A 23,585-nucleotide genomic window follows, 5' to 3' on the forward strand; every position below is an offset into this window, starting at 1 on the left:
CAATACGTAATATATATATATAAATGTATTCAAAACATAAAGTTCACGATTTGCGATAACAAGATGAGTTTAGATGCATGTTTTGCTATGTACATTGAACATGTTTGTTTTATTTATTTAATTAATCAAATACAATATCTGAAAAGAATAAAATGAAAATGCTGTAGTTGCCAGGTACTTACCGCTTGCCGGTAGTTTTTCTCCGGTACTCGGGCTTTCCTTCACCAACAATATTGGCACGTTGAACTAATAAAACAACACCGTTTCAAACAGACATCTAAATGACACTAAAATGATTCAGGGTTTAGATAGCATTGATAGTATTTTATACTGAATATGAGGACTTTAGTTTATAGGAGTTGAGGAGGGGTTTACAATAACATGCCCACGATGAAATGGCCATCACCCCCACCCCCACCCCGAATCCAACTGTGGTAACAGGCAAAATCGCAACGAGCAGAACCACTTTGTAGATACATACATATAGATTGTACTCAGTCTGAAATATACATTAGCCTCAACCAATTAGAAATATCAAAATGTCATCAAATGTAAACTTTCTCTAAACAAGAAAGTGGCTTTACGTATTAAACACTTTGTAATTGTATATAATCATGATTTAAACAATCAGATAACATTTTTGTATTTACATTAACGACTTCCTCTGTGGCAGTAATATATATATGAATGTCTTAGATAACTATCTACAATTAACATCAATTTCGACTACCTCGGTCATATTCCCCTAATGTACTCCGTACTTTCAGTATCATATGGCACTGTTGCATTAAATTTCTGTTTTCGGGTGGTTTTTTTTGTTGTTGTGAGATATGCACATGCTTTTTATCGAACTTAGATGTTCTTTTTGATAATGATTTTATTTCTTATCTTGCTATAATAATAGTAACAGCGAAAACCATATTTCGTCAGATATATAAGTATAGTAATTACAGTAATAATACATGTAGATACGCCTTTCTTTTATGCTGTTATGTCTAACGAATAAACAGCGGATAGTGGTCAGATGTGTTCATAATCATCAAACAGGGAATATTTTAAGGGTACATATTTTAAAACTGAAAAATAATGTTCCATACTTCCCACCGAGTTCAACCATAAAATTATAAGACAATTGCATGAAGAAGTTCTGTGATGAAAGAACTATTTTACATGAAAATAAAATATTACTACATAGCGTAGGAAACAATATTGAACATAACATAGACCCTCATGTTGATGATTACTGCCGTATAAACCAGTAACTTGATAACCGCCCACAAATATAATAACATCAGGTGTAATTTAGTAGTGTGAGGCAACTTTGTACAAGCATCAACATGGCAGGTAATAAACTTATTCAACTTAATGATACATCTATATAGCGGCATTGACGCAGAAATAAACAGAATTCAAACGTGTATTATAAACTGGATCTGATGAAAGCAATTACACTATCCTAAAGATAATAAATTATAGCAAGATATTGTGACACTCAACTCTCCTTTAAACTATGTCAGTAAGATACATCAAAACCAACATTAGGAACGTTTCCAAACGGTCTTTGATATGAAGAAAAGATACACTGAACAAAAACGTTTTTAATTTAATAAGACATACAGATGTGGAACATATAGTGCAAATTTAAAACATGAATCGTATACAGTTACACATGATAGTGTTACAATGGGTCATAGGTCAACTTCTGATGGAGTTCAGCTTCAAATACAATGATTAGTTGATATATCTACTTAGTTAGTTTACCCTGCTAAAATTCCTACATAAAGCCAGCGAAATAATGTCCTTACAATGCACAGCAAATAAAATTGTATTTATCTAAAATATATATTGCTTTGAGACAGGAGAATAACTTTTTTCTTTTTAATCAACAAAATAACCACATACACTTTAATGGTAGCTATGGATATCACTGAAGCTAAACAGACTTTCAAAGGTAAGGGTAAATTTGGAAACGGACCTAAAAGAATGCCACAACAGCGTTTCTTATAAGTATCTAGACCAGTCTGATAGGAGAACGTCCCGTCTGTTAATTACCAAGGGGTATAAAAGGTGTGAGGCTGGACACTCGGCACTCAGTCACTAGTCAAACCGTAACCATGAACGCTTGTTTTCTCCTTTTCGCTCTGGGCCTAGCTGCCACGTATGTGGCGCCAAGTGCAGCGGACTATGCTGAATTGGAGAGCAAGATTCAGGAATTAGAAACAAGGATACAGAACCTAGTGGCGGGCATTATCCCTGGGGGTGAGTTTTTCCTATTTGTTTATTTGATTTGTTTATAAACTTGTACTGTTTGAATTAAGCTCTTTTTAGCTTCATATAAATATAATTTCGCACAATAATTAAATCCTATTAACTAAACAATATGATACAAGTAAGAAAGAAAATCACCTGTTGATGTAGTATTGTGAATTACTTTGCGAATACTGGAACACAATGCGAAGACTAGAGAGCAATGATTGATGGTCGATATTCCCCATATCGACATGTTTAAAGATATCACCGATTTCAAATGAAAGTAAATTTTATAAAAGACAAGACCATTTTAAAAGTTGATGTGGATGTTTTTTTAATGTCTTCCAGTTATTGTATCTAAATATTTCCGAAATACTTATGATTTTGCGCAAATTAAACTATTTCTACCAATGTATCGTTTGCTGATATACTCAGAGTCATACTAAGGGGTAGCTGAAACAGATTTTGTTAATAGGATCTAATTAAGGAAGAAACTTTGACATGTAGTTCATTTTCCATCGTGGCAAAAAGGCGCAATGATATTTCCTAATAAATTGTGCGATGAAGTTATCTCTCTGTGTGTATGATGTATTCCCATACAAAACAGAACACCATCTATCTGGATCATCTGAAAACATAGAATGGTATTCTACAGAAATACTAGTCGCAAACCGGTTCTCTGCCAAAATACTGCGGTATAATAAGTACGGTATCATTGAGGCAAATAGAGGGAGGGAACCGGTGTTTAAATTAAGTGTGCGATGTTTTAATTAAAAGAGCAGGTATCCAAGACAAGAGTTTTGCCTACCTGTGCGTGATTTTCGGCTCGTCCACCAATGCTTCACTTTTCTTTGCTGTAGACGACGATGAAGTTATGGAGTCGCCTCACCGAAGGAAGAGGAGCGGTAATTACTATTACGCCGCGGCCAGAGGCCCAGCAGGACCAATGGGAGCACCCGGTAAGTCTTACAACAAACAGAAATTTTCTACTTATTAGTATCGAAGTTAGAATTTAAAAAATGAAGGTTTTTAATGAGCTATTGAAATTATTAATTGTAATGAATTGTTCAATTTTAAAGAGTGATTCATATCTATAATCTATTGTCAAATTATTATTTTTGTTTAATGTATGGACATTTTAGTATAAGTCGTTTTATATCTTTCAATTCATTTTTCGATTCATGTAATATAAAACGTTTTTAATCTCAGTTTCATTAATTCTAAATAAAGGTTATCTGCTTCTAATTATTCATACAAAGTTTATATTTTTTTTCATATGAATGAATCATTTCTAAACCACTCTCCAAAGTTAATGGTGTACAATTATAAATTGCGGCAGTGCTTATTTTCTAATCTATCAATATTGTTTTCAATTAATTAAATACTGTTAATGTGTTTCTATTTCATGAGCTATATATATGTTATGGTTTCAAAATTAGACTTTGATATTAGGTCTGTCATTATGAATACTACGGTGATGAATTTATGTCTGTCACTCATCCATGACCATTGCTAATCTCTCTACTACCACCCTCTGTATTTTCACAATACGTATCCATATTTAGTTTTTCTAATATTTCCGTATTTCTATCTACATCTGTGACATTTTAATATATATTTCCTTCGTAAGGATTTGTTTTACAATTAAAATTTTGATTGTTTAAGATATGTACAGTGTTTAGTTTACATACAAGTTAATAATACTATTAAATTACGGATGTTACGTCATCACCATATAAAATATTGATATAGGAACCACATTAACATGAAAAGTAAAAGTTCATCTGAACAGTTTTGATTAAAAGTTTGAAAGAATATTTTAGTTATATTATATGAATAGATCTTAGAAGGCAGAATGATCAATTCTATTTTCTCGCAATAATTCATACGTTTTTTTTCCTTCTCCCGGACCATTAACATAACGCAAAAATGACTCAAACATAAAAAATATAAATACTTTTTAGGTCTTTCCTTTTGTTGCACGTTTTGTTCAGATAATTTAACCGAATTATTATATTTGAGATCAATCTATTTGTAATCGATGTTTTCCAAATTATAAATTTCATGTATTTAATGTATTTGTCTTTAGGAGAGGGAAATCAAAATGTTATACACTAAACCTGTCAAGTTAAAACACAGACTAGATATGATTGAAACTGCAGGTTACCTTTGAAATTATATTCCATTATCGAGAAATTGTATTGCTGCAATATTTACATGTTGAACACTAGGTTTTTAAAGAAAATGTATTTGGATGAATTATGAGTGTTTTTTACCAGACGAACATGGTTTTAGTATAAAAAAATCTTTCCATTTGTTTCTAGGTGCACCCGGATCACCCGGCGCCCCCGGCCCAGCTGGTCCACAAGGAGCGACTGGTGCCCCTGGAGAACAGGGAGACAAAGGCGAACAAGGTGTAGCCGGAGCTCCCGGCGTTGACGGACCACATGGACCTCAGGGATTCACAGGTGATGTAGGCGCACCAGGACCTGTTGGACCAGCCGGCCCACGGGGAGACCAGGGACTTCAAGGAGCCACTGGCGAGCAGGGATTCCCAGGAATGCCAGGTGATGATGGACCACCAGGCCCACAGGGTCACCAGGGATACGACGGCCCAGCTGGTCCACCAGGAGCTCCAGGCGCTCAAGGAGAGAAGGGAGACCAGGGCGCACCGGGAGCGGTTGGCGAGACTGGTGCAACTGGACAAATGGGACCAACTGGCCCACAAGGTCCACAAGGTCCACAGGGACAGGACGGTCCACCAGGGCCACAAGGACGTCAGGGATACCCAGGACAACGTGGTGCCCCAGGGGCAGCAGGAGTACCCGGCCCACGGGGCCACACTGGCGCTGTTGGCAGAGCAGTATACGCATACAGGGCACCAGCCCCTAATAAATATTATGCTGCACCAGCACAAGTCTACAAATCAGCACCAGCACCTGCTCCTTATAAAGGCAATTAAATTGAATAAAAATAATAAAAAATAATAATTCCAATTTCATCGTTTCATTATGTGTTTTATTCCATCACAAGGAGTTTTGTATAACGACAATAGTCCTACTTCTCTCTTCAATTCTCAGTAAAGCTCTGTAAGAAGAATACATTGTGTCAAATCTACATGTGATTATGAATGACAAATTAAATTATAAACACAAAATAATTGTAGCCTTTTCGTTATCTTTGTATTTTAAGTACCTGTAATTACACCACGCTTGGTGTGAATTAAAGTATTGACATAGCCATGGCACGTCTTCACATTTCTCTCCATCTCAGCTGCGTCCAAAATGTTTTCAATACGGGAATATAGAGATACTAAAACAACGTGGGCCGAATACAATTAGTATCAACTTCCGGTGATTGTGACGTCAACATATCATGTCCATATATATGACATCACAACCACGGTAAAGTAGAACTAATTGATATTTATAGTGCTTTACCAACTTCCTTTTGGTATCTCGAAATCAACGTAATCGTTTTTCTTTGCCTATTTAAATTTGCAAATATACGAAATGAACTTTATCCACTTTAATTCTAACGACTGGAGGGTGAACATTACTGTAAACGTAGATATGTTCGCGAGTGCTCATTTTCGCGACTTCCATGCATAAAACTTTCGCGGTGTTGTTATTTTCGTGATAGATACACTTTCTGACTTCAAAAATAAAGTCCTTACATCTAGAAATATTACGTTCGGGGGGAATTTCCGCGACCAAGCGACCTTCGCGTAATTAGCGTAAATTCACCCTTCGGTAAATGTCCGCGTTCACATACAGTACATATTCAAACAAAAAAGTTCGTTTCGTTATAGACACTTGCAATGTCTTTGTCAATACCTTAAGGGATTGCATCGGCTATCGGGGACGCTGTCCACAATAGAACATTTCGACAGAGAGAAATGATTGATTCAAATTCAAAAAGAACAAAATGCGGATTTGTTGGTAAGTCTTGAACAGAATTCATTGGTTCCTGGAGAGTAGGTCTTCATCGAACACATCCATCATACACTTGTAGGTTTCGGTCAAGTCAAATTACCAAACAAATACCTGGTGGTGACAATGGATATATTGTAGATGCTCCACCGCCGACAGAGCATAAATGATACCCATCATTTGAACAATAATTGGTGTTTAAATCGTGTTTATATGTGTCTAAGTAACAAAGAATGCATATAAAATAATTTATTTTGCGTTTGGTACATGCACAATCAGTACTTAATTTCATATAGGGCATAGTGCAATGGATATTTTTCGTGACGCAAATAATTATTTTGAATATTTTAATTTTTAATTAATATTAGGACCTCAAACTTTTCAATTGTGGTAATGATGTAAAGTAAGTAACTGCTCCTGCTCCTGTTTTTGATAAAGAAAAAATACCATTCGTCAGCGGTGGAGCATCTTTAAGGCACTGAATACAGTAGACCAAATCATTTCTAGAGCGAATTCATTTCGCATGCCAAATGCGTTGTTATGCAGTGTAATTTAGTTTTGCGTTTCAGAGTTATATATGCAGTTGATTTTCGAGTTTTAGATAATTGCCGATGAAATACCCAGAAATTAATCGCATTTGGAAAGAGGTTGGTGAACAGAAACTCTTACCATAAATAAATCATCATATGTCAACGTAACGTTTCAATTTCATTATTCATAATTCAATAATTTGATAATGTGACTTAGAAGCACCCTACAATATTAACTTTTCTGAAACTCATTTATTTTTCGACGTAAACGTTTGGAAATGTCTGCACGACTACATTACCATATGTTGTCCTTGACTGACAGTTTGTGGATGTGTTAGTTATTCGTTAGGTAATGTTTTGGTGAATGTAATAGGGAATTGTTGACAGGAAGTTACAACATGATCTGTAATTGTGAACAATAGGTCTTAAAATAAATGTTTAAGGTTTTACTCTCCTACATACATAATAAATGTTTGAGGTTTTACTCTCCTACATACATAATAAATGTTTGAGGTTTTACTCTCCTACATACATAATAAATGTTTGAGGTTTTACTCTCCTACATACATAATAAATGTTTGAGGTTTTACTCTCCTACATACATAATAAATGTTTGAGGTTTTACTCTCCTACATACATAATAAATGTTTGAGGTTTTACTCTCCTACATACATAATAAATGTTTGATGTTTTACTCTCCTACATACATAATAAATGTTTGGGGGTTTTACTCTCCTACATATATAATAAATGTATCGAGGTTTTAATCTCCTACATACATAATAAATGATTGATGTTTTACTCTCCTACATACATAATAAATGTTTGGAGGTTTTACTCTCCTACATATATAATAAATGTATCGAGGTTTTAATCTCCTACATACATAATAAATGATTGATGTTTTACTCTCCTACATACATAATAAATGTTTGAGGTTTTACTCTCCTACATACATAATAAATGTTTGAGGTTTTACTCTCCTACATACATAATAAATGTTTGGAGGTTTTACTCTCCTACATACATAATAAATGTATAGAGGTTTTACTCTCCTACATACATAATAAATATTTGAGATTTTACTCTCCTACATATATAATAAATGTATCGAGGTTTTACTCTCCTACATACATAATAAATGTTTGAGGTTTTACTCTCCTACATACATAATAAATGTTTGAGGTTTTACTCTCCTACATACATAATAAATGTTTGAGGTTTTACTCTCCTACATATATAATAAATGTATCGAGGTTTTAATCTCCTACATACATAATAAATGTTTGAGGTTTTACTCTCCTACATACATAATAAATGTTTCGAGGTTTTACTCTCCTACATACATAATAAATGTTTGAGGTTTTACTCTCCTACATACATAATAAATGTTTAGAGGTTTTACTCTCCTACATACATAATAAATGTTTGAGGTTTTACTCTCCTACATACATAATAAATGTTTGAGGTTTTACTCTCCTACATACATAATAAATGTTTGATGTTTTACTCTCCTACATACATAATAAATGTTTGGAGGTTTTACTCTCCTACATATATAATAAATGTATCGAGGTTTTAATCTCCTACATACATAATAAATGTTTGATGTTTTACTCTCCTACATACATAATAAATGTTTGGGGGTTTTACTCTCCTACATATATAATAAATGTATCGAGGTTTTAATCTCCTACATACATAATAAATGTTTGATGTTTTACTCTCTTACATACATAATAAATGTTTGGAGGTTTTACTCTCCTACATACATAATAAATGTATAGAGGTTTTACTCTCCTACATACATAATAAATATTTGAGGTTTTACTCTCCTACATACATAATAAATGTAATTGAGGTTTTACTCTCCTACATACATGATAAATATTTGAGGTTTTACTCTCCTACTATTGAGGTTTTACTCTCCTACATACATAATAAATGTTTGAGGTTTTACTCTCCTACATACATAATAAATGTTTGAGGTTTTACTCTCCTACATACATAATAAATGTTTGAGATTTTACTCTCCTACATATATAATAAATGTATCGAGGTTTTAATCTCCTACATACATAATAAATGTTTGAGGTTTTACTCTCCTACATATATAATAAATGTATCGAGGTTTTAATCTCCTACATACATAATAAATGTATAGAGGTTTTACTCTCCTATATACACAATAGATGTTTGAGATTTTTATATCCTACATATATAATACATGTTTGAGGTTGTTAATTTGCCGTTGGACTAAACTACAGACATTTAGCAGTGATACAATTAAATATTTTTCTCGACTTTATAATCAGTATAGAAGTGAAGGTACTAGTATATAGTAATGGCCCTAAAGCTTGACATCAGACTGAGATATATATATAAACACGATGCGGATAATTACAACAATATTAGTAAATCTTCATAGATATGGTATACTTCTAAACCTTAGGTTTGCTTTATTTATTAGATTGACTTATTGTATTCACTGTCTGGTGACCATAGTATGGTCATATAAAGAAGTGCAAGGTTATAAAATAAATAAACAACAATTTACTGCCATATATATATATATATATCTGGCAATATTGGTTTCGTCGTGTATCAAATGTAGAAATTTATTGGATGGACGTCAGAACACCTTCAACTTCTAAACACACGGCTACCTTTGTAGTTTATACACGTTGTCAACGTACATGTACGTAGCAGTATATGCAGGTCCATGTTTAACGTCAATGCTGGTGGGATTTAAATGTGGGTCCAATTAGAGACGTTATATGGTTTAATATCCAAAAAGATTTTAGCAATGTTGATGTGTATCATTCCGGTAACAAAAAAAATGTCAAATGCTCATTCTTGTGTTTTTTTGTTGTTGTTCATTAGAAAATGGCGTGTCAAGGAAGAAGAGGCATGTATGGATGGCTGGACCTCCCGGTCCCGCCGGTAGTACAGGTACCAAATCTTTGCAACATATTGGCTATGAGCAGGATATGATTCTAATAGGATTCATATTCATTCGCTGAAAAAATGACATTTGAATCACATTCTTATTTTCAATTTAATTGTTTAAACGTATTTTTGAAAATATTTCAATAAAAAATATTTGGCGTCGAAATGAGTCCATGGAATCGTTATTTAATGATTGATTATGCTGCAGGTGCGCCAGGCCATCCCGGTCTACGTGGAGCTCCAGGTCCAGCTGGACCAACAGGTTATCCTGGATTTAAGGGTGAGACCGGAGACCAGGGAGCTGTAGGGGCACCAGGAGCGGATGGTGCGCATGGACCTCAAGGTCCTAAAGGCGACCAGGGACCACCAGGAGAGGTTGGCAATGTTGGAGCTCAGGGACCTAAAGGACCAACAGGTGAACCAGGACCCCAGGGACAGGCTGGTGAACAGGGAATCCCAGGACCAGCTGGGCCCCAAGGAGATAAGGGCGAGGCTGGAGAGTACGGACCGCAAGGTAAAAACCATCATCAATATATATATGTAACTATGGTTACCAATCTGTATCTGTAACCATGGTCACTAGTCGATGTATACGTAACCATGGTCACTAATCGCTGCACACGTAACCATGGTCACTAATCGATGTACACGTAACTATGGTCACTAGTCGATGTACACGTAACCATGGTCACTAGTCGATGTACACGTAACCATGGTCACTAGTCGATGTACACGTAACCATGGTCACTAATCGATGCACACGTAACCATGTTCACTAGTCGGTGTACACGTAACCATGGTCACTAATCGATGTACACGTAACCATGGTCGCTAATCGATGTTCACGTAACCATGGTCACTAGTCGATGTATACGTAACCATAGTCACTAGTCAATGTACACGTAACCATGGTCACTAATCGATGTACACGTAACCGTGGTCACTATTCGATGTACACGTAACCATGGTCACTAGTCGATGTACACATAATCACGGTCCCTACTCGGTGTACACGTAACCATGGTCACTACTCGGTGTACACGTAACCATGGTCACTAGTCGATGTACACGTAATCTGATCACCAGTCGGTGATTATGGTTATTATCTTGTTGCAGTTGACAACATATTAAAGTGGTGTTTGAACATATCGGTACGTTAGCATATGCTTCTGCTTGGCTGAAGAAATCTTGGTGTACATGTGCACATTTTTAACTCTTTTGTATCTACACAAGTGATTACTATTTTGGAGTAAAATAGTTACATTATATAAACTACTCAATTCAAAAATATGCCCACTTGGATAAAATAATAAAATCAGTATTGTCATAAAATACGATATATATGCATGTAATACGTATACATATTAAATGGAATATGTTAATTTTATCATATACAGGTTATCCTGGTTTACCCGGAGAAAAGGGACTTCAGGGATACACTGGTTACCCAGGTATGCCAGGAGCGGAAGGCCCAAGGGGACCCCCAGGGACTGTAGGTGAACCAGGCCCTCAAGGACCTATAGGTCCACATGGACCCCAGGGAGAAATGGGAAAACAAGGTTTTCCAGGATATCCGGGACCCCGAGGCGATGCAGGCAAGCGCGGGTACACGGGCGCACCAGGCCCAGCATACGCTGTTAGATCATCGTACAAGAGCGCCCCAGCTCCCAGACCTACTCCAATTAAAGGATAACTTAAAATTCTAACTTAATGTGATCGATATTCCAGTTTTATGTAACAAAATTCAAATGCCATGTTTCATAAGATCAACACTGTTTTATGTTTTTACATCTACGTCATTCACTTGTAAAATCATGTTTAAATCTAATTAATATGTACGTCGAGAAAACAACTTACGGTGATGTGAAATAATTAAACCTGTTTTCTAAATAATAACTCTTATTTTTGTTTGTTTTTAATTATAATTTATTATTAAAATGCAACACAATATAATATATTATAAGAGCGCGCATTACGAAGATTGTCTGCAAAGTTCTTATCTATATGGTTTAATGCTTAAATATAGAGAGAATTTAATGTCTAGAGAGCCAAACGCCTGTGTATCAATTGATCCTTTGCAGCTCGTCAGGTTCCATGTACCGAACGCATATACAAGTACGTGTATACATTTGACAGGGCTTAAAACTATTTCGTGCACCTTGCCGTCCTGAAAAACTATATTCCAAAGTTAAACATTTTATGAAAGACTTGATCTAATTATGTTTATATTTCCTTGCTATCATTATGACCATCAATACATTCTTTTTAATTATTTTTGTTGATTAAAATATCTCCCGGGCGAAGATTTGTCAACACTGAAAATTTTACTTCATGTTCGTCACTTTATGTATTTGAATTATCCAAAGTAGGATTTGATAAATCAAAAGTCAGTGTTTGAACTATATATCACTAGCTAAGAAATATTGTATCAACTGGAAAATGCGGATTTGAGCTACCTATCCATTGATGAGACATAACCAGTGGTTTACCGTAACAACCTGCACGCAGTTAAATTATTTTTATTACTTTAGTCGCCGGTCTATTACTACATTCTACTTCATTTTGAATTACTTTTATCGGTTTTTAAAATAAACATTACAATACGAATGACCTAGTAACCTAATTAACGGCAGTTTTATGTTACAATGAAATATGTTTCTGATAGCAATAAACATTTCTACGTGTATCCGTCAAGGTCTATATCTTATCCAATATATATATGTAACACATCATCTAGTCTGTCTGTGGTTCGGATGTAGTGGTCATATTAATTACCTACGGTTTGGCTGGTTGGACCTATACTTGTTCGTTTATTAATTAAGACGCACCTGTTGATTTTATATTATTTTCAGACGACCCTTGACAAAGCCCCACAGGCCTGTATCAAAAACTGCAGGTCCGTCATGTTTTATACTTGAAATAATGACTTTAACCAAACGAAAACGGCCCTGTAGTGCACACCGTGTTCACACGTACGTAGTGGACTTCGTGCCAGTCTACATGTACCTGCACGTGCACGTGTTAATGTCTAAACCTCGTGCAATGGAGATGACTACCAACTGTATGTGATAAATCCATTAACGATGTTAACGCGAACTATTGAAATACTGACTAGACCTTTTAGGCAAAAAAAATATGTCTATTTAATTAGGGTTGCATTGGAGAAAAAAAAATAGGGTCGGTCGGTCGTGAGGAATTTTTTATAGTGTCTTTCACTCTAAAATGATGGCCGGAACCGGAGTCTGAAATCGAAATCCCGACTTTTTAGGTTGTTTTTTTTTCCTTTCCGTAGCAAAGTGGAAAAAATTAGGGTCGGGGTAAAAAGTTAGGGTCGGTCGGGTAACCCTATAACAGAAATATATATAATAGAGATCTCTATGTATATATGTTTCTGCCTATAAGCAGACAATTTTTTGGCCTTAATCAGAAACATATGACATTTGTAGGTACATTGTAAGCATAAAATGATGCATTAGTCATTTAAATCCATAAACATGATAGTTTTGGGAAATTTTCTAAGTGTAGTGTAAATAGAGAAATAATTAGTTTTCATTTGGTAGCTTTTAAAAATTAATTAGGCCTACATACGCCAACTTCCAGTTCAAAGAAGGATAACTCTTGTAGAAATATTCAAAGCTTCGTCACGTGACCATTCCATGGAGACGTATTCATTATGGCCGCCACGACAAGCACCGTTGAGGATTTGAAGAACGAGCAAGTACCACAATGCCTTTACTGGACTGTTGATCAAGTTGTAGACTGGATTGAGAATTTGGGATTTCCATATTATAAGGTTTAAACATATTTTTATTCTTCAACTGTACTAAAAACATCATGTATCGTAATCAGACAGTATTACCTACACTCCTGTATGCAATACATGTATGTAGCAGAGTTCACGGGCTAACAGTTACTTCGTATTTTATGAGGACACATGACGAAGTCATATCTTCCGTTTAACCATTTATTAATAACAATTTCATAAATACAACGACACGGCCAAATAGGGTAAAGTAGCACAGGAGTTTGACGTTCCGTCAATAATATATAGTATACATAAAAATATCCCTATATATATTTTGTTTTTTTTCAAGTATATATGAGTATTTTTTAGATATTTTTACTATATATTATTGACAGAACGTCAAACTCCTGTGATAGTACAGTAGTCAGTTACTGAACCCCTATAAAGGGATAGATGGTCAGTATGTAAGATTCAAAGGGAGCGAGGGCGTTGCCCAAGCCTCCTATACATGTACTTAATTACTGACCCTCTAAGCCTTAATACATATGTAGGCCAGTCAGTAACTGACAATATAACAAATTTATCACATTGCATGAGGACCGTTGATTTATTAAGTACAGAAATTTAGACATTCCTAGTATGAAAGTAAATGTTACTTATTATTTGAAAAATCTGACAAAAATACACACACAAATATTACCAGGGTCACACTGATTCCAGTAAACCTGCTGCTCTCCGTCACAATAGATCTTTGACGTCACGGAAATTCCCTTTACGCTATATTTGGGTACGATCTGGACCCATTGGAATCTTATATCAACCTGTGAAGTGATTGCGACGTCATTTTTACATGACGTCACAATGCAAGATTTCTATATTTGGTTACGACCTGAGGGTTTTGAATATCATATCAACCTGAGATGATGTCACAATGCATAGTTCGGAATTTTCTGGTGGATATCATGTTGTATCGTAGCGGGAAAGTGTAGTTTCAGCCACTCAGGAGTGAGCAAAACACACAACCATATCATAATGTTTATTATAGGTATTAGGACAGAAGAATGTCAAACTAACAATACAGAGTGATGGGACATAAGTATTTGTCAATGTTAGTACGTAACGAATGGGACTAATTCACGTACCATATGATACCAGTGATATTGTGGTATTATGTAGGACTAGTATATCCAGTGGTTATGGAACATAACTATTTGTATTCTTCCTGCTGAAATGACGATAGCAAGGGAGATCATCGTTGTGACATCATTCCATCCATCACCAATAGAAACAACAGTCCTGCACAAAGGTTATTGGTTATCACTTGGTACGTGAATTATTCTCATTTTCAGACATTTTTTTTTTGTGGAAATCAACATGAAAGTATCTAGTGCCAACAGACCAGGACTACATTCATGTCAATTTGAGTGGAAATCATACAGATACACATGAGACTGAGAGGAATTGGTATACTGTGGCATTTACAAAATTTTTATCTATACTGCAGTAGGCCTATCTCTAGATCCGATCAATTCGGCGAAAACCCATAAATTACACATAATGTATGTTTGACAGCGCTTCCATCGATAAATTGCACAAACCTATTTATAATTATGTTGTATAATTTTTGGCTTCATCAATTATAATATCATTTCTGGCAAATTAAAAAATCTGGCTGTGAAAGGATTATAAGCAGTGCACCAAAGTAATGATACTTTGGTGAAAATCTATCCACATGGATGAGATAAGGAAAAAAAGTAAAACTACATAGAATATGATACAGTAGCAGTGTCTGAAAGTGATTGTGAATTTCCCATAGAAAAATGGTACCAAATTCTATTCTTTATCCTCGTCAAGCATTTCACGAAATATAGATTGATATCAGAATTTTTTCAGGGATACAGAATAAAAGAATTTTATGCCAAAGTTGCTTAGACAATAGAGCAAACATGATAAGATTTTACATAGACCGACCAGATTTCCTATAGCCTCGGGCCATCGGACCACCTTTAATTGTGAACACTGCAGTAGAGAAAAACAACAGTGGAAAGTTTTTATACGCTTGTCCCATGATTGTACATGTAAAAGCTTCAGGCACACTGACACTGCATGTAAAGCATGATGATTCTTTTGAATATTACTCATTTCCAAGGAGCTTGTGCTTGAACAGTATGCAGTACAATGGTTCAAAAGTTTCCTTATATACCCAGTAGTCCTACATATATAGAGTATTCAATCTTATTTCTAACAATTTTTCATTGAATTTACCTGTTTTTACAATGTAGGTCACCTGAGATGAAGTCTCAAGTAACCTATTAAAAAAGCCTTTAAATTGTCTGTCGTCGTGCGTTATGTGGTGATAAACAATTTACACTTTTGACTTCTAACCAAATTCATATTCACAAAGTTATTGAATATATCAGTTTATATATTCCATTTTCATATGTACACATATAAAATAGATCAAAAGGCTACGAGCTGTTCCAATCTGTTACGATCTGTAGGGGTATCAGCAATGTTGATCACATGATGTGATTGACGTTTCCGATGTGACCCTAAAGTTTACACATGGCATTGATCTGTGGCGGTTTTTTTTTAGAATGCATTAACATATAAAAAAACATTCCCCCTATCTTATGATGTGTTAATTAGTGCTTTTATGGTAATTAATCATCATAGATATGTATCCATATACACACAGTGTATGTTTTATAACAATTTTCTAGAGTGAAAATGCCAGGAAATATAACTCTAGGCACTTCATAGAAAATTTGTTCGGAGTTCCATTACAGTACTAATCAACTCCATTAAGGAGAAAAGTAACAATGGAAGAAATCAGTATGTACTAGAAAACACTAAGAGCAGATTTCTCTAATACTATTTATAGCTTTAAAATTGTATACTGGCATTCATGATTTTTTTATTTTTTTTCCCAGGCATGCTTTGCAACAAACCTTATCAATGGACGAAAATTGGTCAGTATGGAGGCCAAAGCACTTCCTAGCATTGGAATTACAGATTTTGAACATATCAAGGTAAGCTGATGAGGCAGAATTTTTTTATTGAATCAATGTTCAAATGAAATAACAAGTTAACTGTCACCTGATATTTGATTCAAATTAGTTATGTCATTTACTAGCCAACTTATGTCTTTTGTTCATTTTGACAACAACACAAAAAAAATCACAAAATAGGAAACAATTTTTTTGTGAACATGAAACATTTACATAACATAAAGTACAAATCAAGAAGCATAAAAATACAATAATTTCATTAATTTATCATTGGAGGAATTTTTAAGTTCATACTAGCCCAAGATCATTTGTATTTTAGACTGCATACAAAATTTCATTAAGTTCAGTGAATATTTACTCAAGTTATTGTGTTCACAATGCAATATGCGCAACTAGGTTATAGGGCCCTAGGGGAACCTACAAAAAATGTAATTTTAAGTATATGAAATTTAAGAACGATCCCTTCAGTACTTTCTGAGAAATAGCGGTAACAAACTTCAACTACCAAAATCCAGGATGGCGGCTGGTTGGTCATCTTGTTGATCGATCAGTCCCAAAATGCAATATCCAAATCAAAATCCAAGATGGTTGCCTGGGGGCCATCTTGTAAACCTAAAATGCAATATGCACAACTAGGGCTCTACATCTAGGGAACCTACATCTGAAATTTGAGAAGCGGTAAAAAACTTTAACTATCAAAATCCAAGATGGCTGCCTATCAAAATCCAAGATGGCTACCTGGCAGTCATCTTAGTCATCTTGTTGACCAATCAGTCCCAAAGTGCAATATACACAACTATATATATATATAGCTAGTGCTCTAGGGGAACCTACATGTGAAATTAGAGAAAGATGCCTTCAGTACTTTCTGAGAAATAGCAATAACAAGAAATGTTAAAGGAATGATGAACAGACAGACCAGACAAAAAGTGGTTTGAATCAGGCAACAGAAAAAAAGGAAAATTCTCATTAATCTGCAGTAGTATATCATACTCATGTATTAGTCAATTTGTTTAATTTGTTATGAAGTATATCGGAATTATCCTCCGCCATCTTGAAACATAACAATGATTATTGTATTAATTATGTATTTATGTATTGGTTAAACCAATATGCTGTATTTCATTTGGAGTGTAAAAAACTTGAATCATCTGATGATGGTGGGCTAAAAACTGACGTAATTAGATTGAAACCTTATTGATAATGAAGACAACCCTTTGAAATATTGGTCTTCAACAGAAGTGATTAAAAGTCACACATATAATAATATACATGTTTGCACAAAAGAATGACATTCACAGGTAACATATTTGCCAGTTGACAGTATACATACCTGAAATGTATGTTTATGTAACGTGATCTAGTAATTTACCCGAGAGTATGTTTTCACATATATACCTAATAAATGGCTTATACATGTATTGACAGTTATACATTGTATGTGCCAAATAAGCCAAAATATGACCACATCCGAAATATTCCAATTTACACTAGCCATTGACATTCTGTTATAATAAAAACACCTAAGATAGACCTAAATAGGCAAATAGCCATTGACATTCTGCTAGTTATAATAAAAACCTGTTCATAAGTAAATAAATCGAAGATTACTGCTTTATGTTGAAATCTCCTCAATTTTCTATTTGTTGCTTACAGATAATCACAAAGAATATCCGTGAAATGCTGAATCTTGAAGAACCTGATTGGACGAGGAGTATTTCCCTACCTCCACGAAATGAATTGGGTATGCAGAGTGTTTCCACATTCACAGATGCAACTGTAAATAGAACTGTTGATTCATTTACTATGTCAGAAATGAATGACAGAGAGTAAGGAATGGCTTAATATTGGGTCAAATGCAGTATTTGATTTTCATAATTATACACCTATCTCAAGAGTTTTGTTTTTACATATAAAGTTTATATAATACATTGCATTTAATGAGATTTTGATGCTTTGACATTTAATATCTTCAATGATTCCTTGTTTTTCAGGCATGTACATTGAGCAAAAAAGTGGAACAGGAAAAAATATTGACAGTCTTACATTTAACAAATTCCTTCTGGACTTCAAGGATGCTAAGTGGAGACCGCCCCTGGCCAATCACTGTCTTATTTTACCACAGTGTTAAATAGGTCTCTATGTTTACTGGCAATATTGAGCTGGCAGTGATGCACGTCTTTCATTGTGAGCAATGATTATATATACTCTTGGACATTGGACATCGGTATACTCCTCTGTCTCTCGCCCAAATATTTGTCGACATAAAAGACAGTTTCTAGTAAGACTGACAAATTCAAACATCCGAGGATCATGACTGATAGAGACTATTATATCTATTCACATGAAACTTTTTTAGGATTCATTACAGTTGGGTAATAGAACTTGTCAGTACTCTAAGATGTTTATGTAATACAGGGCAGGAGTAAAGAAGATGGGGGTAAAAGGTTTGGAATGTTTTAAAAAAAAAAAAAAGACAAACTATTACCAATTCTCTTCTTTTACAATAGACATTGTATATACAATGTACTATGAAATTAAAACTAATATTTGTATGTTGTTTTACATGGCTTTATGGCAAGTTGTATAATGAAATATCTCAAAATGCCCAAAAAGGAAATTTTATATTTTATACATTTATGTAAGTATCTGTTATTTGCTATTTCATTTACAGTATTTTAAAGGCCCAAAATATTGATAAGTACTGAGACTCTATATATATCTTAAATAGCTAGCACACTTTAATCTAACATTAGTTTTAGACTAATACCTGTGGCTTATTACCATGTCCTCTAGACTAGTGTGTGCTGGATACAGGACATAATTAATGACTTTCAGACACTGCAGATTTTAATGGAGGCATAACTATAGGTTTGATAAATCTTTTCATGATGCCTCAAATAATGAACATATTACAATATGCAATGGCATACATTAAATGTAAGTATTAAAATAAACAAATTATTTTGTAAAAAAGTTCTTTTGTGAGAGGAAATTAATTTATTCTTTCTAAATTAACTAAACGCAAATGATCTCTGCAGTTCAGTTTACTCGATTATCTCCCCTGATCATGGTGAGATGATTAAAGTATTGTACACTGATCATTTATTTCTCCTTTATGATGATGATGTAACATACTGATTATCTCCCCTGTTTGGTGTCCACATGAATTATCTCCCTTCTACAGTTATTACACATGTATTATTGAATATATCTCTTTACAATATAATGATTATAATGATTCTACACATATGATTCTACATATATATATATCCATGTTCAGTGTGTGCGTGGATTATCTCCCTTGTATAAGACAGACACTTCATCCCTAACACTTGCTAGATAACCACTTCAAAGTGCCAAGAAATAACTGTACCTCATTCGGGTTACATGTACCAACAAAATCTACAAAGAACATCTTAATTTTATTTGTTCTCTTCCGTCTATTCATTCACATCTGTTATACTTTTGCAAATCTTTTATTATTTGTTGATTTGTTTTGATATTAAACTTAATATGTACATTGATACTGTCTTCTTTCTTTTATTGCATAGTGGAAATTTATTATTACAATTAATCTACTTGAAATTTGAAAATTTACTTTCATGTCTGCAATTATATAATAATAATAATAATAATGGATTTAAAATGTTCCTTACGGATGGAAAAAGAATATGTGAAATAAAGAAAACTCTTTGACACATTCTCTAGTTTTCGCCGTATCAGGACAGCTCTTCAGTTTAGCATTGATGTAACATTTTTCAACCATATTTTTTTATTTCCCTTCATCTGTTATAATTTTGCAAATCTTTTATTATTTGTTGATTTGTTTTGATATTAAAACATTTAATATGTACATTGATACTGTTTCTTTCAATTGCATAGTGGGAATTTATTAATACAATAAATCTACTTGAAATTATTTGAAAATTCACTTCATGTCTGCAATATGCTATAGACTAAACATGGTCACCTTGGTCTATTAAACATGGTCACCTGAATAAATTGTAATAGTCACCTTGGTATCTAGTAACTTTAGACTAACATGTTTTGCACAGTACTGTCATAAATAAACTGGTCACCTTGGTGCAGATTATAGACTAAACATGGTCACCTTGGTCTATAGACTAACAGCCCAACTTGATACCTTGTCTATAGATTTTTCTATTTCTGGTTGTAAACATGGTACCGTCACTATCTATATAGACTAAACAGTCCTTGGTCACTAAACATTGGTCTATAGACTAAACATGGTCACCTTGGTCTATAGACTAAACATGGTCACCTTGGTCTATAGACTAAACATGGTCACCTTGGTCTATAGACTAAACATGGTCACCTTGGTCTATAGACTAAACATGGTCACCTTGGTCTATAGACTAAACATGGTCACCTTGGTCTATAGACTAAACATGGTCACCTTGGTCTATAGACTAAACATGGTCACCTTGGTCTATAGACTAAACATGGTCACCTTGGTCTATAGACTAAACATGGTCACCTTGGTCTATAGACTAAACATGGTCACCTTGGCTAGACTAAACATGGTCACCTTGGTCTATAGACTAAACATGGTCACCTTGGTCTATAGACTAAACATGGTCACCTTGGTCTATAGACTAAACATTGTCACCTTGGTCTATAGACTAAACATGGTCACCTTGGTCTATAGACTAAACATGGTCACCTTGGTATATAGACTAAACATGGTCACCTTGGTCTATAGAATAAACATGGTCACCTTGGTCTATAGACTAAACATGGTCACCTTGGTCTATAGACTAAACATGGTCACCTTGGTCTATAGACTAAACATGGTCACCTTGGTCTATAGACTAAACATGGTCACATTGGTCTATAGACTAAACATGGTCACCTTGGTCTATAGACTAAACATGGTCACCTTGGTCTATAGACTAAACATGGTCACCTTGGTCTATAGACTAAACATGGTCACCTTGGTCTATAGAGACTAAACATGGTCACCTTGGTCTATAGACTAAACATGGTCACCTTGGTCTATAGACTAAACATGGTCACCTTGGTCTATAGACTAAACATGGTCACCTTGGTCTATAGACTAAACATGGTCACCTTGGTCTATAGACTTAACATGGTCACCTTGGTCTATAGACTAAACATGGTCACCTTGGTCTATAGACTAAACATGGTCACCTTGGTCTATAGACTAAACATGGTCACCTTGGTCTATAGACTAAACATGGTCACCTTGGTCTATAGACTAAACATGGTCACCTTGGTCTATAGACTAAACATGGTCACCTTGGTCTATAGACTAAACATGGTCACCTTGGTCTATAGACTAAACATGGTCACCTTGGTCTATAGACTAAACATGGTCACCTTGGTCTATAGACTAAACATGGTCACCTTGGTCTATAGACTAAACATGGTCACCTTGGTCTATAGACTAAACATGGTCACCTTGGTCTATAGACTAAACATGGTCACCTTGGTCTATAGACTAAACATGGTCACCTTGGTCTATAGACTAAACATGGTCACCTTGGTCTATAGACTAAACATGGTCACCTTGGTCTATAGACTAAACATGGTCACCTTGGTCTATAGACTAAACATGGTCACCTTGGTCTATAGACTAAACATGGTCACCTTGGTCATAGGTCACCTTGGTCTATAGACTAAACATGGTCACCTTGGTCTATAGACTAAACAAGGTCACCTTGGTCTATAGACTATACATGGTCACCTTGGTCTATAGACTAAACATGGTCACCTTGGTCTATAGACTAAACATGGTCACCTTGGTCTATAGACTAAACATGGTCACCTTGGTCTATAGACTAAACATGGTCACCTTGGTCTATAGACTAAACATGGTCACCTTGGTCTATAGACTAAACATGGTCACCTTGGTCTATAGACTAAACATGGTCACCTTGGTCTATAGACTAAACATGGTCACCTTGGTCTATAGACTAAACATGGTCACCTTGGTCTATAGACTAAACATGGTCACCTTGGTCTATAGACTAAACATGGTCACCTTGGTCTATAGACTAAACATGGTCACCTTGGTCTATAGACTGAACATAGTAACCTTGGTCTATAGACTAAACATGGTCACCTTGGTCTATAGACTAAACATGGTCACCTTGGTCTATAGACTAAACATGGTCTATAGACTAAACATGGTCACCTTGGTCTATAGACTAAACATGGTCACCTTGGTCTATAGACTAAACATGGTCACCTTGGTCTATAGACTAAACATGGTCACCTTGGTCTATAGACTAAACACACCTTGGTCTCACACTTGGTCTATAGACTAAACATGGTCACCTTGGTCTATAGACTAAACATGGTCACCTTGGTCTATAGACTAAACATGGTCACCTTGGTCTATAGACTAAACATGGTCACCTTGGTCTATAGACTAAACATGGTCACCTTGGTCTATAAACATGTACCTTGGTCTATAGACTAAACATGGTCACCTTGGTCTATAGACTAAACATGGTCACCTTGGTCTATAGACTAAACATGGTCACCTTGGTCTATAGACTAAACATGGTCACCTTGGTCTATAGACTAAACATGGTCACCTTGGTCTATAGACTAAACATGGTCACCTTGGTCTATAGACTAAACATGGTCACCTTGGTCTATACTAAACATGGTCACCTTGGTCTATAGACTAAACATGGTCACCTTGGTCTATAGACTAAACATGGTCACCTTGGTCTATAGACTAAACATGGTCACCTTGGTCTATAGACTAAACATGGTCACCTTGGTCTATAGACTAAACATGGTCACCTTGGTCTATAGACTAAACATGGTCACCTTGGTCTATAGACTAAACATGGTCACCTTGGTCTATAGACTAAACATGGTCACCTTGGTCTATAGACTAAACATGGTCACCTTGGTCTATAGACTAAACATGGTCACCTTGGTCTATAGACTAAACATGGTCACCTTGGTCTATAGACTAAACATGGTCACCTTGGTCTATAGACTAAACATGGTCACATTGGTCTATAGACTGAACATAGTAACCTTGGTCTATACACTAAACATGGTCAATTTGGTCTAGACTAAACATGGTCACCTTGGTCTATAGACTAAACATGGTCACCTTGGTCTATAGACTAAACATGGTCACCTTGGTCTATAGACTAAA

General features: G+C 35.0%; 2 protein-coding genes across 2 annotated transcripts; both read left to right on the forward strand.

Moving 5' to 3' along the window:
* Window positions 1-2,067: 2,067 nt before the first annotated feature.
* LOC138326216 (collagen alpha-1(II) chain-like) lies at window positions 2,068-11,557 on the forward strand. Its single transcript, XM_069272343.1, has 7 exons — window positions 2,068-2,259; window positions 3,111-3,209; window positions 4,575-5,210; window positions 6,093-6,191; window positions 9,596-9,664; window positions 9,870-10,175; window positions 11,059-11,557. Exons 1-7 carry the CDS (start codon window positions 2,115-2,117, stop codon window positions 11,352-11,354), a joined length of 1,650 nt encoding a protein of 549 aa, XP_069128444.1. The 5' UTR covers window positions 2,068-2,114; the 3' UTR covers window positions 11,355-11,557.
* A 1,738-nt stretch (window positions 11,558-13,295) lies between these two features.
* Window positions 13,296-18,898, forward strand: LOC138325003 (sterile alpha motif domain-containing protein 15-like). The gene is made up of 4 exons (XM_069270320.1): window positions 13,296-13,454; window positions 16,340-16,438; window positions 18,074-18,161; window positions 18,412-18,898. Exons 1-4 carry the CDS (start codon window positions 13,335-13,337, stop codon window positions 18,546-18,548), a joined length of 444 nt encoding a protein of 147 aa, XP_069126421.1. The 5' UTR covers window positions 13,296-13,334; the 3' UTR covers window positions 18,549-18,898.
* The last annotated feature ends 4,687 nt before the right edge of the window (window positions 18,899-23,585 follow it).

This window comes from Argopecten irradians, chromosome 6 (assembly GCF_041381155.1).
Source record: "Argopecten irradians isolate NY chromosome 6, Ai_NY, whole genome shotgun sequence".
Classification (NCBI taxonomy): domain Eukaryota; kingdom Metazoa; phylum Mollusca; class Bivalvia; order Pectinida; family Pectinidae; genus Argopecten; species Argopecten irradians.